Raw genomic sequence first — 17,807 nt, forward strand, 5'->3', positions numbered from 1 at the left:
TTAGAAGCAAGAGTAAGAGCAATGAGAACAGACCATAACAGTAACCACAGAAGAATAGGATAGTGTGAAGCAACCTGCACCATGAGGCCTGCAGCTGGCTCAGGAAGAAATGCAAACACAGGGTTGGATGTCATTGGTAGGTGAGTGTGTACTCCCATTCCTGAATATCCCCTCTTCCCTTTCAGGACTGGAAGGCTCCTTCTCTCTCTCATTGACCTTCAACTCCAGACTAGCCCCTGATCCTTCCCTGGTGATGTATGCCATTTTTCCCGGTGGAGGTGTTATAGCAGACAAAATTCAGTTCTCAGTGGAGATGTGCTTTGACAATCAGGTAAAATGGCAGTTGAAGAGGGTGAAGGAAATGTCTGGACATAGAGAGAGAGCCTGTGTATGCTGGGGTTGGAGATAAGGCAGGGGCGGGGAAAGAAGGAGTTAATATTGAAGCTGGATATCATGTTCTCTATCTTTTGCATGGTTTGTTGAACTCTCTAGCTCTCCCGCTTCTTTTAAAAGGTCATGCTGGGAAGTCACATGTTCTGTATAGCTATTCCACAAATTCTCTTTCTTTCTACTTTCTGTCTTTGAAACTTTCTACATTATTGTACCGTGCTGCTTAGTTTTTCCAATTGTATTACAAGACCCTGTTTCTAAAGGGCAATACTTTACAAAGAAAAATCAGTATAAAAATGAAGGAGTGGGCTGGGGACCGTACTTAGGGCATATGGGTGATGACTGTTTCTCCTCCTCTCCAGGCTGACCTGATCCCCACATTATCCTTTTCTCTTCCCCAGGTTTCCCTTGGCTTCTCACCTTCCCAGCAGCTTCCAGGAGCAGATGTGGACCTGCAGCTGCAGGCAGCTCCCCAGTCCCTGTGTGCGATCCGGGCCGTGGATGAGAGCGTCTTGCTGCTTAGACCAGAGAGCGAGCTGAGCAACAGCTCCGTGAGTGGTCTGCTGACATGGTGGCAAGAGGGAGTCAACAGAGAAGACAGACTGACCGCATCAGAATTAAGAGATGGATTCCAGGCAGTGGGAAAGAGAGTCTCAGGGAAATATTGCATCTCCACAAGGTGGTAGCAAAGCTGGTATGGAAATGAAGGTAGAAATGATGATATGGGGACTTCCCTGGCAGTCCAGTGGTTAGGACTCTGTGTTTTCACTGCCGTGGGCCCGGGTTCAATCCCTGGTCAGGGAACTAAGATCCCGCAAGCCATGCGGCATGGCCAAAGGAAAAAAAAAAAAAAAGAGAGAAAGAAATGATGATATGAGAAGGACACGGTTAATACGGTCACAGCGGTCAGTACCGGGAAAGATGAAATAGGAGATAAGGGTGACAGATTATGAAAAAAGATGAACTAGAGGAAGGGGTTATGATGGAAGAAATTCTGGAATAATGAAGAGAAATAATACAAGAGCAGTAAACTGTGCCACCAGAATCAGAATCTGAGAGAAGTTTCTCAGCTGATTTCACTATGTCAATATTTTATTTTCTTAAGAAAAAAAAAATTTATTTCCTTTTCTGTCTTTTCTCAGGTCTATAGAATGTTCCCATTCTGGTACGGTTACTACCCCTATCAGGTGGATGAATATGATGAGTGTCCAGGGCCTGCCCCATGGGACTTTCCCCCGCCCCTCACTGATGCAGTGCCCGAGGAGCGTTGGCGCAGGCGTTCTACCATGTGGAGGCCTTGGTTCCCTGAAAGCATAGATGTTTTCCGTTTTTTCAAGGTAGATGTTCTTACCCATTTTGTTCTCATAGAAACAATTGTGGTGGGAGGGGGAAAGGAAAGCTCACATCTAATAAAGCAGGCAGAGTCATATGGGCACTGGCAGGGGCAAAATCGTGAAAGAAACTCCTGATGGGTAAGGCAGCCTCACTTGGTCCTCATGCTTGTAGAAGTCACCTACTGTCTGAGGCTATACACTAGTCCTCTCTCTGGGGTCTCCAAACATTGACTTCCATGGGATCAGCCAAGAAGGAAAAAAAAAAAAAAATGAAGAAAGGTAGACCAGAAGTCTCTATTATGAAAGATACTGCACCTATTTTATCCACAGAAGTTTGGGATGCTTTGGCCCACATCTGACCAGGAGGTCTCTGAGGTCAGGAAGTGGGTCTTGTTCATCTTTGTATTCTCTATAATGCCTGATCCTTCATAATGCTCAATATATTTTTGTTGAATTGATTGAGCTGATATGGTCTCTGCCCTTAAAAAGTTCAGTCCAAATCAAATAATAAGGATACAGTGACTAATATTTGGAAGAAGTATTAAACATATTGAACGATGAAATAAGTGGAATACTACTAATCAGCCAAAAAAAAGAATAAAATCTTGCCATTTTCAACAACCTGGATGGACCTTGAGGGCATTATGCTAAGTGAAATAAGTCAGACAGAGAAAGACAAATATCATTTGATCTCACTTATGTGTGGAACCTAACAACAACAAAAACAACAGCAACGAAACAAGCTCATAGATACAGAGAATAGATGGGTAGTTGCTAGAGGTGGGAGGTGGAGGGGGTAAAATGGGTGAAGGTAGTCACAAGGTACAAACTTCCAGTTATAAAATACGTAAGGTTTGGGAATGTAATGTACAGCATAGTGACTATAGTTAGTGTTACTGTATAGCATATTTGAAAGTTGCTAGAGAATAGATCTTAAAAGTCCTCATCACAAGAAGAAAATTTTTTGTAATTATATATGGTAATGGATGTTAACTAGACTTATTGTGGTGATCATTTTGCAAAAACGTATGTATATGTGTGTATATACATATGCATAATACATCTATCTATCTATCTATCTATATATAAACACAATGAGATAAGTTTAATTGAAAAGCTTTCACACTAGCTGGAATAGAAGTGAACCAGTTTTGGTGGCTGGGTATTGGTCTCGCAATTAATAGGCAATGAATGTGTTGGTTTAACCCTTTGAGGGTGAAATTTCTAGGCTGTAGCCCTTGTAGTAAGGGAGAGGACCCCCTTAACTCTTCATTCTCTGGTCCCTTTGGTGCCTATCAGGAGGTGGGCCTGAAAATACTGTCCAACGCCAAAGTCAAGAAGCCAATAGATTGCAGCTACGAAATTTCAGAACACAGCACTGCAACGGGAGGTAAGCTGCCTCTGTGGCTTGCAGATTCACTGAGATATTTAGCATCATGGAACTCTGAAAGGTCCCTCTTTGCCTCCTATTCTTGCACTGAGCCAGTAGCCAGAATGATAATGGATTGTGGGTTATAGATGAAGGCAGTTTCCCTAGGATCTCACTCTCTCTCTGTCTCTGGGGAGGGCTTTTGAAGCCTGAAGCCCTTATCTACTCATTCCCTGGCCAGACGTCCGTGTCTGTCATTTCCCCTGATAGTCTCATGACCAGTCAGTTCCTCAGTGGTCCTTCCTCCTCATCTCTCTCTTTTTTTCAAAAAAACTAATTAATTTATTTATCTTTTTATTTTTGGCTGCGTTGGGTCTTCATTGCTGCTCATGGGCTTTCTCTATTTGCGGCGAGCGGGGGCTACTTTTCTTTGAGGTGGCTTCTCTTGTTGCGGAGCACGGGCTCTAGGCGTGCGGGCTCCATTAGTTGTGGCACGAGGGCTCCGTGGTTGTGGCTCTCGGGCTCTAGAGCGCAGGCTCACTAGTTGTCCTCATCTCAGACTGGATGTTCTCTGCTTCCCTCTGAATTTCTTGCTGGTTTTCTCTCCACCTCAGTTTATCACATGACATAAGTCTTCTGCTTTTTCCCTTGTTCTTAGTCTCCTTAGAAGTCCATGAAAATGTTTCACCGCATCGGGTGGAAACTTTAAGTCAGCCAGAGGATTCTCAGGTTCGCCAGTACTTCCCGGAGACTTGGCTCTGGGATCTGTTTCCTGTTGGGTAAGTGATGCCTAAAAGGTATAACAAAATTATATATACAGTGTAGATTCAGCAGAGAACTCAGACTCAGATAATTTCTAATGAACCTAAGTCTCAAGCCAAGAAGGTTTAATGGGGATATGAGCACGTGTTTCTTTCCCTGGATTCTTAAACAGTTATATACAATCACTCAAAACAAATTCACACGTCTTCACATTTGCTCAGTGCAGACAGTGCATTCTCACTGCAGGGCCATGCAAACGGAAAGACACATCTTGACATGAGTTTGGTTCTTGCCCACTGCTTACCCGCTCGTTTTGACAAACCCTAAGAAGGCATATTCTCACCGATTCAGAGGGCACTGGGCTCTCTTACAGATATGTTTGCACACAGATGCCCACCCACACATACTCCCTCTCCTCACATCCTCAGACACCCCCCCTTCTCCCATACTTGTACATCCTCACTTGAAGATTCACACTCTGAGATTCATGTGGGCCACCATTTCGATTGCCTTTTTGCTTTTTCCCCCATGCACAACAGCAACGAAATATTCACTTCTGCAGACAAATTTGTAGCTTAATTCCCAAATGCCTTTCTCCTGCTGTCTGCTTCACCTGGGTTCTTGTATTCTCACAGTAACTCAGGGAAGGAGTCTGTCCACGTCACAGTTCCTGATACCATCACCACATGGAAGGCCATGACTTTTTGCACTTCCCAGTCCAGAGGCTTTGGTCTTTCACCCACTGTTGGACTGACTGCCTTCAAGCCATTCTTTGTTGATCTGACTCTCCCTTACTCGGTAGTTCGCGGAGAATCCTTTCGTCTTACTGCCACCATCTTCAATTATCTGAAGGAGTGCATCAGGGTAAGAGCTGGGGATGCAAGAAGCAGGTGTCAGTCCCTAAACTGGAAGCATACCAATTTTCCCCGAGAAAGAAATGAGATGTCGGTGTCTCTGCCCCCGTATTTTCCTAAACCTCTGTGTATTGTCTCCTTTACTCCGACCCTTTATCACTCAAATATCCTCTTCAGGTTCAGACTAAGCTGGCTAAATCAGAGGAGTACCAGGTGGAACCAGGGACAGACTCTCAGGCCTCCAGCTGTCTCTGTGCTGATGAATCAAAATCCTATCACTGGAATATCACAGCTGTCAAACTGGGTAAGAGAAGGAAGTGGCAGATGGGCAAGGAAAGCACAGAGACTGAGAACTCTACCCTTTCCTCTACTGTATTTGCTTTGTTTTCTCTTTCCTCTTTGTATTTGCCTCTATTTTTCTCCCTCCTAATTCTATGTTATAAAAAAATAAGCGAATATTCTTTGATAGATGACCAAAACATTATCCACACTGGACTATTTTGAGAGTGAAAGAGGGAGATTTTAATATTTACGCCAGGACAAGAGATAATGTTACTAGTCAAATACTTACTATGGGCTATGGGCCAGGCACTGTCCTAACTGTTTTACATGAATTAACTCATTTAATCATCACAATAATCCTATGAGATGTCATTTGCTCTTGGATTAAGTCCTTGCAACTCAAAGTACAGTCTTTTGGTGTATTAGTTATCTACTGCTGCTTAACAAATTACCCTAAAATTTAGCAGCTTAAAAGAACAAACATTTATTATCACACAGTTTCTGTGGGTCAGTAATTTGTGCAGTGTAGCTGGATGCCTCTTGCCCAAGGTCTCTCATGAAGTTCAGCCAGGGCTGTGTTCTCATCCAAAGACTTGCCCAGGAGAGAACCCACATCCAAGCTCATTCCAAAGCCTTTGATCCTCATGGACTGTCAGACTGAAGGCTGCAGTTCTTGGCCTCAGGTGTTGGCTAGTGGCCTCCTTCAGTTTCCCATCACATGAATCTCCCCACTGGGCTGCCTCATGACATGACAGCTGGCTTCCTCCAGAGTTCGTGGCTTGAGAGGAAGAGTGCACCTGAGACAGAAGCTGCAGTGTTTTTTTTTTGTTTTTTTTTAAGAAATTCACGTTCTTTTATTTATTTATTTATTTATGACTGTGTTGAGTCTTCGTTTCTGTGCGAGGGCTTTCTCTAGTTGCGGCAAGTGGGGACCACTCTTCATCGCGGTGCGCGGGCCTCTCACCATCGCGGCCTCTCTTGTTGTGGAGCACAGGCTCCAGACGCGCAGGCTCAGTAATTGTGGCTCACGGGCCCAGTTGCTCCGTGGCATGTGGGATCTTCCCAGACCAGGGCTCGAACCCGTGTCCCCTGCATTGGCAGGCAGATTCTCAACCACTGCGCCACCAGGGAAGCCCTGCAGTGTTTTTTATAACCTAAGCTCAGCTGTGACATCTCATTGCTTCTGCCCTATCCTCTCCATTAGAAGCGAATCACTAAATCCAGCCCACAGGCAAGAAGAGGGGATTACACAACAGTGTAAATATCAGGAGGCAGGGATCACTGGGGTCCCTTAGAGGCCACCTACCGCAGAATGTGGGCTCCACCTCAGATCTACTGAAATAGAGTTTGTATTGTAACAGACAAGAGCCGCAGGTGATTTGTATGCCATTAAGTTTAAGAAGCACTAATCTAGAGGGGAAGAGACCTCATTGGTACCTCTGCCAATAGGGCTGATGTCTTCCTTTTGCCCTCTTTCTTCTCAGGTCATGTAAACTTCACTGTGAGCACTAAGATTCTGGACAGCAATGAACTCTGTGGGGACCAGAAGGGATTTGTTCCAGAAAAGGGCCAGAGTGACACACTCATCAAACCAGTTCTGGTCAAGGTGAGTTTCCTGCAGGCCTAGCTTCAGAGGTAGAGGCAGCAACCAAGCCAGGGATGTTCAGTGTGTGTCTAACCACGTCAGTCTCTTGCAGCAGTCTTACTCCAACGCCAATCAGGCAGCTCACCTTTATCCTTCCCTGACCCCCTTCTGCCCTTAACTACTTGCTTAACCCATACTGATGGTCTATGGAAGTACCTAATACAGTACCTGTTAACTTTGTAGACACTCAATGAATGTTAGTTTCTCCTAAGAAAATCCCTAATGTCATCATTCGCTGCTTCCTGTCATCATGAACCCCATTGTCAATCCTGTCTCTTAGAAGTTTCCTAAACTTATCCTTAGCTCTAGCCCAAAAAGAATTTTACTGAGAGGCCCCTCCCTGGGTTGAAAGGGAGTCCTTCTGAATGTCAAAGAGAAGCTCTGTTCTCTCCAGTTCTGAGTGAAGCCCTGGAGCACAGGCAGGGCCTCTTCTCCCCATTTCCCTTCCCCTTCCTATTCCTTCAGTGCCACCTGCCCTGATACTCATCTATGTTTTTTCACCCATCCTTGTCTCTCTCCATGTCAGCCGGAAGGAGTCCTTGTGGAGAAGACACACAGCTCACTGTTGTGCTCCAAAGGTGGGTGAACACAGAGAGGGGTTGGTGTGAGAATTCCCTTAGCAACAGGAGGTCTTCTTAGGCAAAAGGAGGAATATACAGGACAAGAAGAAATAGGAGAGTCTAGGGGTGCCATTCCCAATGGGGCCAAGTAGCTGAAAGGCAGGATGAAGAAGAGAAAATGTACAGCACAATTATGGCTCTCGCTGGAATTTATTTTCAGCAAAGACCACTGTGAATAGGGTAAAAAAATCTACCTCCAACCCACGGAAAGCACTGGGTACAGAAAACCCTGGATTATGGCAAGTTTTTCTGTGGTTTGGGCGTGAGAACCCCCACTATTTCCACCTTTTATTGTTTTACCTTTTCTCTGCCCCTCATAGGAAAAATGGCTTCAGAATCCATCTCCCTGGAGGTCCCTGTGGATGTTGTTCGTGATTCAGCCAAGGCTTATGTTTCTGTTCTGGGTAAGCAACCAGAGATTCTTGGCTCCAAAAGGAAAAATGGGGCCAGAGGCTGCCAAGGTGTGGCATGGGTTGAGGCCTATGGCCCTATCTGGAGGAAGGTATGGTAGATTAGAAGTGATGAAGGAAGAAGAGCTTATTTTACAAAGTGGGCAAATACAGCCTGTGCAGTGCAGATGGGATTAGACAGACGTATACTCTGGTTAAAAACAGAAAAGAGTCTGGGCAGGAGGAAGTTAAAGGTCGTTGAAGCTTGATATGTATTTAGGTTTAGGTCTATAAATTGGGTGGAGGGGAGACGAAATGTTTGCAGGAACCATTTAAAAATGAGGACTTCATATATTTGAATACAGTTTTGGGAAGATTCAACCATATTTACATAGGACATGCCACTTCTTTAGGCAAGGAGAGGGAGCAAATAGAAAAACATGAGCTTGAAAGTTGTATCGAACTGGCTTAGGATCCCAGTTCTGCCATTTAATAGCCATGTGACCTTGGATAAGTTAATGAACAATTTCGATCCTTCTTTTCCCTTCTGTAAGACAGTGATAATAACCTACCTTTCAGGACTGGTGTAAAGATTAAATATAATAAATTTCCCAGCACAATATCTAGCCCATAGTAGAAGGCCTATACATGTTAGTTTCTTTCTGTACTCTAACCCCCTACCCAGATCCCTTCCAGGTGAAAATGTCTCCGTTTTGGCTGTATTTGATTCATACCTCTGGACTAGCACTCACCTCACTGTATTATAGCTCACTGTCTCTGTCTGTCTTCCACACTGCATTGAGGGATCCTTGAGGACAAGGGCCACGTCTTTTTCATTTTTGTTCTTAGTACAGTTCCTGCAGTTGACTTTCAGTACATATTTGCACATTTGAGTTGAACTCAATGACTAAAATGCATATGTTCATGAGTCACTTATGTCAGGCTTACTGGCTTGTGAAGTATATGGAGGGGTCAAGAGACATAACGAGGAAAAGCGTATCAGGAGTGTGTGTGTGCTTGGGAGAGACTTGGTGATTTGGAGGGTGATGTATTTATATGCAGTGGAGGCACTTAGAGATTGAGACTAAGCATTGCAGGTTTTATTACAAACCTCATCAGCTTCTTGAAAGCCATGAACGCCCTCAGGTGGCCTACATACCTCTCTGTGTACTCCAGCACCTTGTACATACCCGATATTATATATGTTATACTTGCTTATAATAAATTAGCATTGCAATGTATTGTAACTGTTTGCCCCCCCTGATTATGGGCTCTTCGAGGTGGAGGCTCTTGCCCCCCAGGTCACAGAGTAGAGACTCCCTAAATGATAGTGAATACATGTTTGTTAAATGTATGATAATAACTCTTAAGGGTTCCTTCTTCTGCCACCACCTTCCTTCCCTCTCCTTTTGGATCCCAGGGGACATCATGGGCACAGCCCTGAAGAACCTAGACAGTCTGGTGCAGATGCCAAATGGCTGTGGGGAGCAGAACATGGTCTTGTTCGCTCCCATCATTTACGTCTTGCAGTACCTGGAGACGACAGGGATGCTGACTGAGGAAATCAGGTCTCGAGCAGTGGGTTTCCTGAAGCTGGGTGAGTTGGTGTTCACTCTTGGACAACTTGTCTAGCGCCTGTGATCGGTGATAAGACTCAGGGAAGTTCAGCCCCTGAAGTGTCCCTCATCCTTGAAGGCCATGGGGGTGTTTTTTTAAGTTATCACTGTCATCTAAAACCACATCTGGCTTCCCAGGGTACCAGAGGGAGCTGATGTACAAACACAGCACTGGCTCCTACAGTGCCTTTGGGGAGAACGATGAAAATGGAAACACATGGTAATGTTGTCCAGTCCCCCATGAGTTCTGTACCCCAGAGCATAATTCCTGAACCCTCTGGAATTATTCCTCTACCTCTCCCCTTAACCCCATTCCTTCTTGCTTTCTATCCTCTACCACTTTAATACTGTTTATTTCAGCTTCATGTATGGTCAAGCACCTTACCCTTCTCTCTGACCTTGTACCTCCCAGCTCTTGTCCCCATGAATGCCAATTAATGCCTCCCTTTTCCAAGCTTCCTATGGCATTATGTTTCCTCAACTTCCCTTCTGGAACCATTCAACAGAATAAACTGTAGAACTATTGCACCCTCCCCTGGAAATCCACCGTCATGCCACATTTCCCTCTTTACCCATACAGGCTGACAGCCTTTGTCACCAAATGCTTTGGCCAGGCTCAGAAACTCATCTTCATTGATGACAAGAACATCCAGGACGCTCTCACGTGGATGGCAGGAAACCAGCTCTCCGATGGCTGCTATGCCAACGTGGGGGAGCTCTTCCACACAGCTATGAAGGTGCGGACCTGCCCAGGGGCCCACAGCCCACTACTGTGTCTGGGAGGGACTTGTACCTCTGAGTGAGCAGAAGCAAGAGAGCACCGGCCTGAGAGTCAGTTCTTCAGGTCTCAGGCCTGGCTCTGGGTGACCTTGGTCAATATTCGTAACCAGTCTGAGCATTCAGCTTCCACATCTGTAAAATGAGAATATGTACTAGAATATGGTTCTCAAAGTATGGTCCCCAGATCAGCAGCATCGGCACCACCTGAGAACTTGTTTGAAATGCAAGTTCCAGGGACTTCCCTGGTGGTCCAAGTGTTTAAGACTTCGCCTTCCAGTGCAGCCGGGTATGGTTTCTATCCCTGGTCGGGGACCTAAGATCCCACATGCCTTGCGGCTAAAAAAACAAAATATAAAACAGAAGCAATATTGTAAGAAATTCAATAAAGACTTTAAAAATCTTTTTTTTTAAAAATCAAAAAAACCTTAAAAAAAAAAAAGAAATACAAATTCCAGCTCTCACCCCAGACCTACTCTGAGGAACTCTGGGAGTAAGGGCAGCAACTGTGTTTTAACAAGCCCTCTGGGTGACCCTGATACTGGCTAAAGTTTGAGAACCACTGGACTAGAAGATCTCTGAGCCTTTTCCTATTTCCCTAAGTCTGAAGCAAAGCCATTGCCTCTGGTGGGGACTCCTAGACAGCTCAGTGTCTTTTGTAAGGGGTTTACTCTCTGGCAGGCACTAAGTACTCTATCTGATATTCATATTTAATGTTTACAACAAATCAACATGCTAAGCACTGGCATATCATTATTAATTCCATTTTACAGATGAAGAAACTGGTGCAGGGGTTAAGTAAATTGCCTGAGGTGAATGCTAGTGGGCGGCAGGACTGTAATTTGAACCACAGCGCTTGGACTCCAGAGGCACTGTTCCCGCCCATTCACTGCACTGCCTGACCTTTCCCAACACAGGGCAAGGTGTCGGGGTGCAGGCAGCTTGTTCAATTCAGAACAGACCGAGTGAGAGAAAGACTGTACCAACTTTCCTAGAGGAATCATTATTGCTATTCCAGGACCTGGATTAAAAATCTTGAGCACTGGGACTTCCCTGGTGGTCCGGTGGTTAGGACTCTGCGCTTCCACTGCAGGGGGCATGGGTTCAATCCCTGGTCTGGGAACTAAGATCCCGCATGCCGTGCGTTGCAGCCGGAAAAGAAAAAAAATTCAATTAAAAAAAAATCTTGAGCATTGAAAACCAAATCTCTATATGATTCATTAGTGTTCCTTATGCAGGATCTTCCCAGTGTCCCCCATACGGGGGAGTAGTACAAGCCAGGATGTGACTAGAACAAGACCCTAGAGGTTTTTCTTCCTCCTGTCTTACCAGAGCCAGCCAGTCTCTCAAGAAACCCATCATTTATGTTGTCAAGCTTGGTGGTTGGGTCCTTACCGGGAGCTCCAGAGTTAAACCCAGCTTATTAGTTGTGTATTTTTTTTTTTATACATTTATTTATTTTATTATTTTATTTTGTTGACTGCGTTGGGTCTTCGTTGCTGCGCGCGGGCTTTCTCTAGTTGCGGCGAGCGGGGGCTGCTCTTCGTTGTGGTGCTCGGGCTTCTCATTGCTGTGGCTTCTCTTGTTGCGGAGCACGGGCTCTAGGTGCGTGGCTTCAGTAGTTGTGGCTCGTGGGCTCAGTAGTTGTGGCTCGCGGGCTCTAGAGTGCAGGCTCAGTAGTTGTGGCGCACGGGCTTAGTTGCTCCGCGACATGTGGGATCTTCCCGGAGCAGGGCTCAAACCCTTGTCCCCTGCATTGGCAGGCGGATTCTTAACCACTGTGCCACCAGGGAAGCCCACAGTTGTGTACTCTTGAACAAACTATTTAACCATTTTAAGTGTTTGTACTCTTATCTATAGAACAAAGATAGTAATTTAGATTACATATATTTTTTTAAAAATTGCTAATATCCTTCTGTGAAAGGCATTAATCAGGGAAGGTGTTACCTATTCTCCTCTGGAGAAGAAGCTGGGCTTTATGCCACTTGAGGGGAACGTCCATTTGGGGGAGGCTCAGATTCAGTAAAAAATCTGAGAATAAGAGATTTTCTCCTTATCCCAACTCCCTCCCCCCACTTTTTTTAAAACCTGTTATCCTTCCTAACACCTTATCTTGGGTTTCCTAAATACCCACTCAGAGCTGAAGACCTCATGTTACTTCTTGCAGGTTACCGTATAAGGCTGTGCAGTTATTGAAGTCCAGCCAGTTCTCCCCTCCACTGTGTGTCCTGGAGGCTTGGGGCTGTGGTCAGCCTGTGGAAAGGAGCGCTTCTTTTTTTTTTTTTTTTTTAATATTTATTTATTTATTTGCCTGTGCCGGGTCTTAGTTACGGCACTCAGGATCTTTGTTGCCACTTGTGGCATCTTTAGTTGAGGCATGAGGGATCCAGTTCCCTGACCAGGGATGGAACCTGGGCCCCCTGCGTTGGGAGCTCGGAGTCTTAACCACTGGACCACCAGGGAGGTCCCAGGAGTGCTTTTTAAAAAATAATAATAATAATTCATCCGTTCAGAGGGGACACATTTCTGCAACGTGCATGCAATTCTTCATGTGCTGGCTGCTGCCCTGACTTCCTGTCTCCGTTTCCATCCAGGGTGGAGTCGATGACAAGGTCTCCTTGACTGCCTACATCACGGCCGCGTTGCTGGAGATGGGAAAGACCACAGATGTGAGTTTCTCTAGCTCCTCCCCTTGACAGTCTCCTGATCATGCCTGTTTCTAGAGAAAGTCACCTATTTTTGTCCCTAGCCAGCCTTTTAAACTCAAAAGAGGATATGATGATTTCCTTATCACTGCCCCTTTTAAAAGGAATGCCTTATAAATTCAGTTCTTCATCTTCACTTTTTAGGACCCGATGGTGAGTCAGGGTCTGCAGTGTCTCAATCGTTCCGTCTCCTCCACCACCAACCCCTACACACAGGCCCTACTAGCTTATACTTTCACTCTGGCTGGGAAAATGGACATCAGAAACATTCTTCTTGAAAAGCTAGATCGACAGGCTATCATCTCAGGTATGTTGGCCATGTTAGGAATTTTTTGCTTTCTTGTTTTTATTTTATTTATTTATTTTTGGCCATGCTATGTGGCTTGTGGGATTGAACCTGGGCCCACCGCAGTGAAAACGCTGAGTCCTAACCACTGGACCACCAGGGAAATCCCAGGAGTTTTTTGAAATTGTGAAAATATGTGAAAAATTTCCCTAGTCTCCATAGTCCCACATATATTCAATTCTAGGATTCATTTTAGTAAAAGTTAAGTCATAAAATCATTGTTAACAGTTTTGCAGGAAAGCCCCTGAAAGTCCTCAAAGGCATGTTATATTTTTAACATGAAGAGAAAATAGATGGTAGAAACTAGTCAGAAAACGTATTGGCATTGGAGAACCACCCTTTTGCAGATATTTAACAATTCTTTGGTGTAAAATCATGGAGTTTGATGGGGTACGACTTGAACTTGGAGATTTCTCAAGGTCCTTTTCAAACTTTTGGATGTATTTAGAATAATATTTGATATTCTGGGAACTCCCTGGTGGTCCAGGGGTTAGGACTCGGCGCTTTCATTGCTGAGGGTAGAGGTTCAATCTCCAGCCAGGGAACTAAGATCCCGCAAGTGACGTGGTGTGGCCAAAAAAAAAAAAAAAAGTATTCGATATTCTAACAGATCTTGTAAATACAATATTAATGAATTTTATTTACCTAGCTGTTTATTTAAAATTATACTTCCAGGCAGAAATTTAATCTCAGCTTTCATCTATACGAATGTCATTGCCGAGTTGTCCTCTCATATGGGCTCTGGGTAGTTTTTTGGCCTGTGTATAAGCAGCTCTAGTCGTGGAATGGGGATCTCAGACGGTGGGTGGAGTTATATCTGCTCAGGTGTATATCAGTTTAATGTGATTAACTCTTCTCCATTATCTTGCATGGCAGGCTGACATGTTTTCTTTTGTTCTTCCACTTAGATTGCCTCCTGTGGGCTATGTATTTATTATCTCTAACCTTATATTTAGTTAGAGTTCTAGCTTCCACTCTTCTCATTTCTACTTGCTGTTCGTTGTCTTCAAGTTACCTGCCATTGTGGCTGTCATAGAGTCGGGATTTGGTCTCATATTTTATTTGCTCGCCCTCATTAGCATTTCTTCTATGGTTTCTCAGAGTTCTTATGCATGTTCTGCCGTTTTTATTCTTCTTAAAATGTTAGACCTTTGATTAAGGAAAATAAATGCTGAAAATTAATAAAATTTTGTAAGCCAAAAAAAAAAAAAAGACCCCAAACACATAAAATTCTTAAAAGAAGTTTCTACTTACCTATCTCCATTAACATAAGAATTTATAAATTAACAAGGGAGGTTCTGATATCATTGCTGGAGGCATTTATTGATGCTCCCAGCTTTACCCTGGGGAATTATGTGCGGGTGTACACACTCACACACACATCCTTGCATGGACATGGTGGCCAATAAATCAGAAGATTTGAGAAATATTTTTTTCTAACTCACGATTAATTTTTGGTTGGTACTTTCTCTGGTTTAAGGTGTAGCATTTACAAAGTGAATATGGGAAAGTCATTTCCTTCTAAGACTTTCCTAAGTATGTGTTTTTCTCCATAGGAACGTCCTTTCACTGGAGCCACAAACCTACTCCGTCATTGGATGACAGCCCTTGGTCTGAGCCTGAGGCTGTAGATGTGGAACTTACGGCATATGTGTTGTTGACCTTGCTCAGCAAAGCCAACTTGACTCAAAATGAGATAAAGAAGGCCACTGGCATAGTGGCTTGGTTGGTCAAGCAGCAAAATGCATATGGAGGGTTCTCCTCCACTCAGGTAAGTAGCCTGCTCTTCTGCCACTCATCAGGTAGGGTTAGATCCCATGTGGAGAGAGAGGAAAAACCAGGATTAGATCTCGTGTGGAGAGAGAGGAAAAACTATTGCCCTTGCCCTCTAGGTCCAGGGACTAATCACTCTATAGAAAGGGAGAAAATCATGCGAAAAATATATAGAAGGGTTCATGAAATTAGGTCATTTGAGCACATAAATAGTACTCTATGCATTTAAGTCTCTTTCTTTGTAGAGTATGAAACATCATGAAATCTATGTTCTACATGTAAAGAGGACATGTATAATTATGGCTAGATTTACATAGTCACAAACTAGAAAGCCAGTTATGGGGTCTGTAAGCATCAAAGCAAGATTTTACAGGTATACCTCCTATTTCAGGTATTGGAAAGCTGGTAAGATAGAGTCTTTAAAAAGTTTACAACCTAGAAAGAAAGCTAGGAAAAGTTGTATGTATTACATAGCAGGATCTGGTTACAGAACAAAGATACAAAAGTTACAAAATATTGAATTTCAAGAGGGAGAGCGACCTCATATCAGCTTGAGGGGTAAGAAAAGTCTTCACAGGGGAATGGCACTTGAGGGAGATCTAAAGGGACATGTAATAATTTTAGGCAACTATTGAAAGGAAGGGGGAATAGTCTGAGTAGAGACACCCATTTGCAAAACCGTAGAATGGCTGTTGGGAAAACTGGTTTAGCTGAAGCATAAAGGGACTTAGTTGAAAAGGTAAGGTAGCTTCATATTATGAAGGGCCTTGCATGTCAGGCTCAGTTTCTGCCTAATTCTGAGGAGCCATTAATTTTTTTAAACTTTGTTTAAGAAAGATTAATCTGTCCCTTGGATATGGGATGATTTAGAGGAGAGAGACACTGGATTTGAAGAGATCAGGAGACTATTTCATTTGTCTAGGTTAGGGGTAAAGAGAAATCGAATTGGTGGGGTGGCAGTAGGGAAAAAAGGAGGTGGAATTGTATGATAAATTCAAATAATGTCATAAAAATCATCTTAGATGATCACAGAGAGAATAGCCATTAATTCATTTGTTCTGTAAATAGTATTAAATCCCTACTCTTTCCACGTCACTGATGATACAGAGGTAAACAAGAAAACACATTTTTTGTTCTCATAGCGATTATAGTATGACTTGTTGAAATTAGGGCCAGTTTCACTGAGGATGTAACATGTAAAGTAGACCTGGAAGAATGAACAGATTTTAATAGATGGAGTGCCTGGTGTAGATGTTAAGAGATGATGTTAAGACCTTGCATATGGTAATGACTTAATTGGAATTTTAAAAAGTTATATGGTACTATGTTTCCTTGTTTCAGGGAAATTCTTGGCCAAAGATCAGGAAAGATTTCCTTCTTCTTGCTGAGCCCTAAATAATCATAATATATAATTTTAGAAAGCAGAGGATGGAATGTTTAGAATTCTCCGTGACAGATATATGCCAGAGTTGCTTTTCAATAAAATCCTTGGCTATTACAAGAAGTCACATATCACCCACTTTGGTTTTTAGGTGATGGTGAGGTCCCATTCCTTGAATTGTCTCCACATGTCCAAGGAATAAAGAAAGCCCTCCTGGGCTCCAGGTCACAGAGCATAGACAAAAAGTTGTTTGTAGATGGCCAAGCTGCACAGATATAACTTGTTCACAGCTTCCCCTGGGTTGATACCTGTCTTCCTATCTTTATATGACAGTGTGATGTCTAAATATGACTGTTCTTTTTTGTTTGGGATAGGGAGAAGTGGGGTTCCTTTATTATGCAGTAGATATTTGACAAAGTTTCGAGCATACAGAAATTCCATAACACAGAGTGAGATATGACAATTTTGCAGAATATCTCATTCTTTTTTTCTTTCCTCCGGTTGTAATTTATATAAATCATGTTTTCAGAAAGGAAAGGCTCACACTTTTTACGTGATGCCATGCTCTCTTAGAAACAGTTTATCTGTCTTATTCCCGGATGAAGAAAAGATTGTCACATGTCATAATGGCTAAGAAGCTTTGTCCTTCAAGGAGGGGTTTTCCAAGAATCCCCTGATACCCTGTGCCACAGAAGATCATTATGCAATTAAATAACTTTGAAGAGCATGCAATTTTTAGGGTTATCAAGTTACTGCTGTTTCTTCCCCAAATAAGGAAATTGCAAAATATATATTGAGCAGTGATCCACTCACTTTTTGTTTTTGGTTTTTTTTTTACCAATTAAAAAAAAATTGGAGTATAGTTGCTTTACCATGTTGCATTAGTTTCAGCTGTACAGCAAAGTGAATCAGTTATACGTATAGATATATATATATACTCTTTTTTGGATTCTCTTCGATCCACTTACTTCTAACAATAGCCCGTTCTGAAGCTAGGTTTCATTGCTGAATATAAATATATGAAATTAGCCTAACGACCCATGAGTGTTCAAGAATGACTTGATGGTGATTCTCTATGCAGGTAAGATATTATGATTTCTACGTTAGCTTCCCCAGCATTGGTGAATGTGGTTCTTAGATACTTAGAGGAGGTATCATCCAAGCTAGTGAACAACAATCAGGTGTGTAGGTTACAGGGTTGTTGGAGGTTAGTTCCAATGGCCCACAAAACAGTAAGCATATGCCTGATGCCTGATTGTTTTCCTCAGGATACTGTAGTTGCTCTCCAAGCTCTTGCCAAGTATGCCACTACTGTCTATGTGCTGTCTGAGGAAGTCAACCTGGCTGTAAAATCCGCTCAGAATTTCCAGCACACTTTCAACGTTCAAGCTGCCAACCGGTTGGTGTTTCAGCAGGAGACTCTGCCCGATATCCCCGGGGTGTACACCTTGGAGGCCTCAGGCCAGGGCTGTGTCTATGTGCAGGTAAGCAGGGCTCCAGGAGGACTAGTGTGCGTTGGGAAGGAGAGTCTGAGGGCATCTCTGCCTCTAGTAGAACCTTCTCT

The 17,807-nt window shown here is 43.5% G+C and overlaps 1 protein-coding gene across 2 annotated transcripts in view; it reads left to right on the forward strand.

The window, feature by feature from the left end:
* A2ML1 (alpha-2-macroglobulin like 1) overlaps positions 1–17,807 on the forward strand; it is a 42,925-nt gene that overhangs the window by 18,172 nt on the left and 6,946 nt on the right. Inside the window, exons 14-30 of one of the 2 annotated variants that reach the window (XM_082349160.1) lie at positions 186–331; positions 792–941; positions 1,533–1,727; positions 3,024–3,114; positions 3,752–3,872; positions 4,491–4,719; positions 4,887–5,013; positions 6,476–6,597; positions 7,163–7,214; positions 7,577–7,660; positions 9,066–9,242; positions 9,400–9,481; positions 9,842–9,998; positions 12,633–12,707; positions 12,888–13,050; positions 14,646–14,860; positions 17,512–17,727. In XM_082349160.1, the coding sequence (XP_082205286.1) occupies positions 186–331; positions 792–941; positions 1,533–1,727; positions 3,024–3,114; positions 3,752–3,872; positions 4,491–4,719; positions 4,887–5,013; positions 6,476–6,597; positions 7,163–7,214; positions 7,577–7,660; positions 9,066–9,242; positions 9,400–9,481; positions 9,842–9,998; positions 12,633–12,707; positions 12,888–13,050; positions 14,646–14,860; positions 17,512–17,727 (2,402 nt within the window). The remainder of the gene's footprint in view (positions 1–185; positions 332–791; positions 942–1,532; positions 1,728–3,023; positions 3,115–3,751; positions 3,873–4,490; positions 4,720–4,886; positions 5,014–6,475; positions 6,598–7,162; positions 7,215–7,576; positions 7,661–9,065; positions 9,243–9,399; positions 9,482–9,841; positions 9,999–12,632; positions 12,708–12,887; positions 13,051–14,645; positions 14,861–17,511; positions 17,728–17,807) is intronic. The other variant, XM_082349161.1, reaches the window with a different exon arrangement.

The sequence above is a fragment of the Balaenoptera borealis genome, assembly GCF_965194805.1.
Source record: "Balaenoptera borealis genome assembly, chromosome: 13".
Taxonomy (NCBI): Eukaryota; Metazoa; Chordata; class Mammalia; order Artiodactyla; family Balaenopteridae; genus Balaenoptera; species Balaenoptera borealis.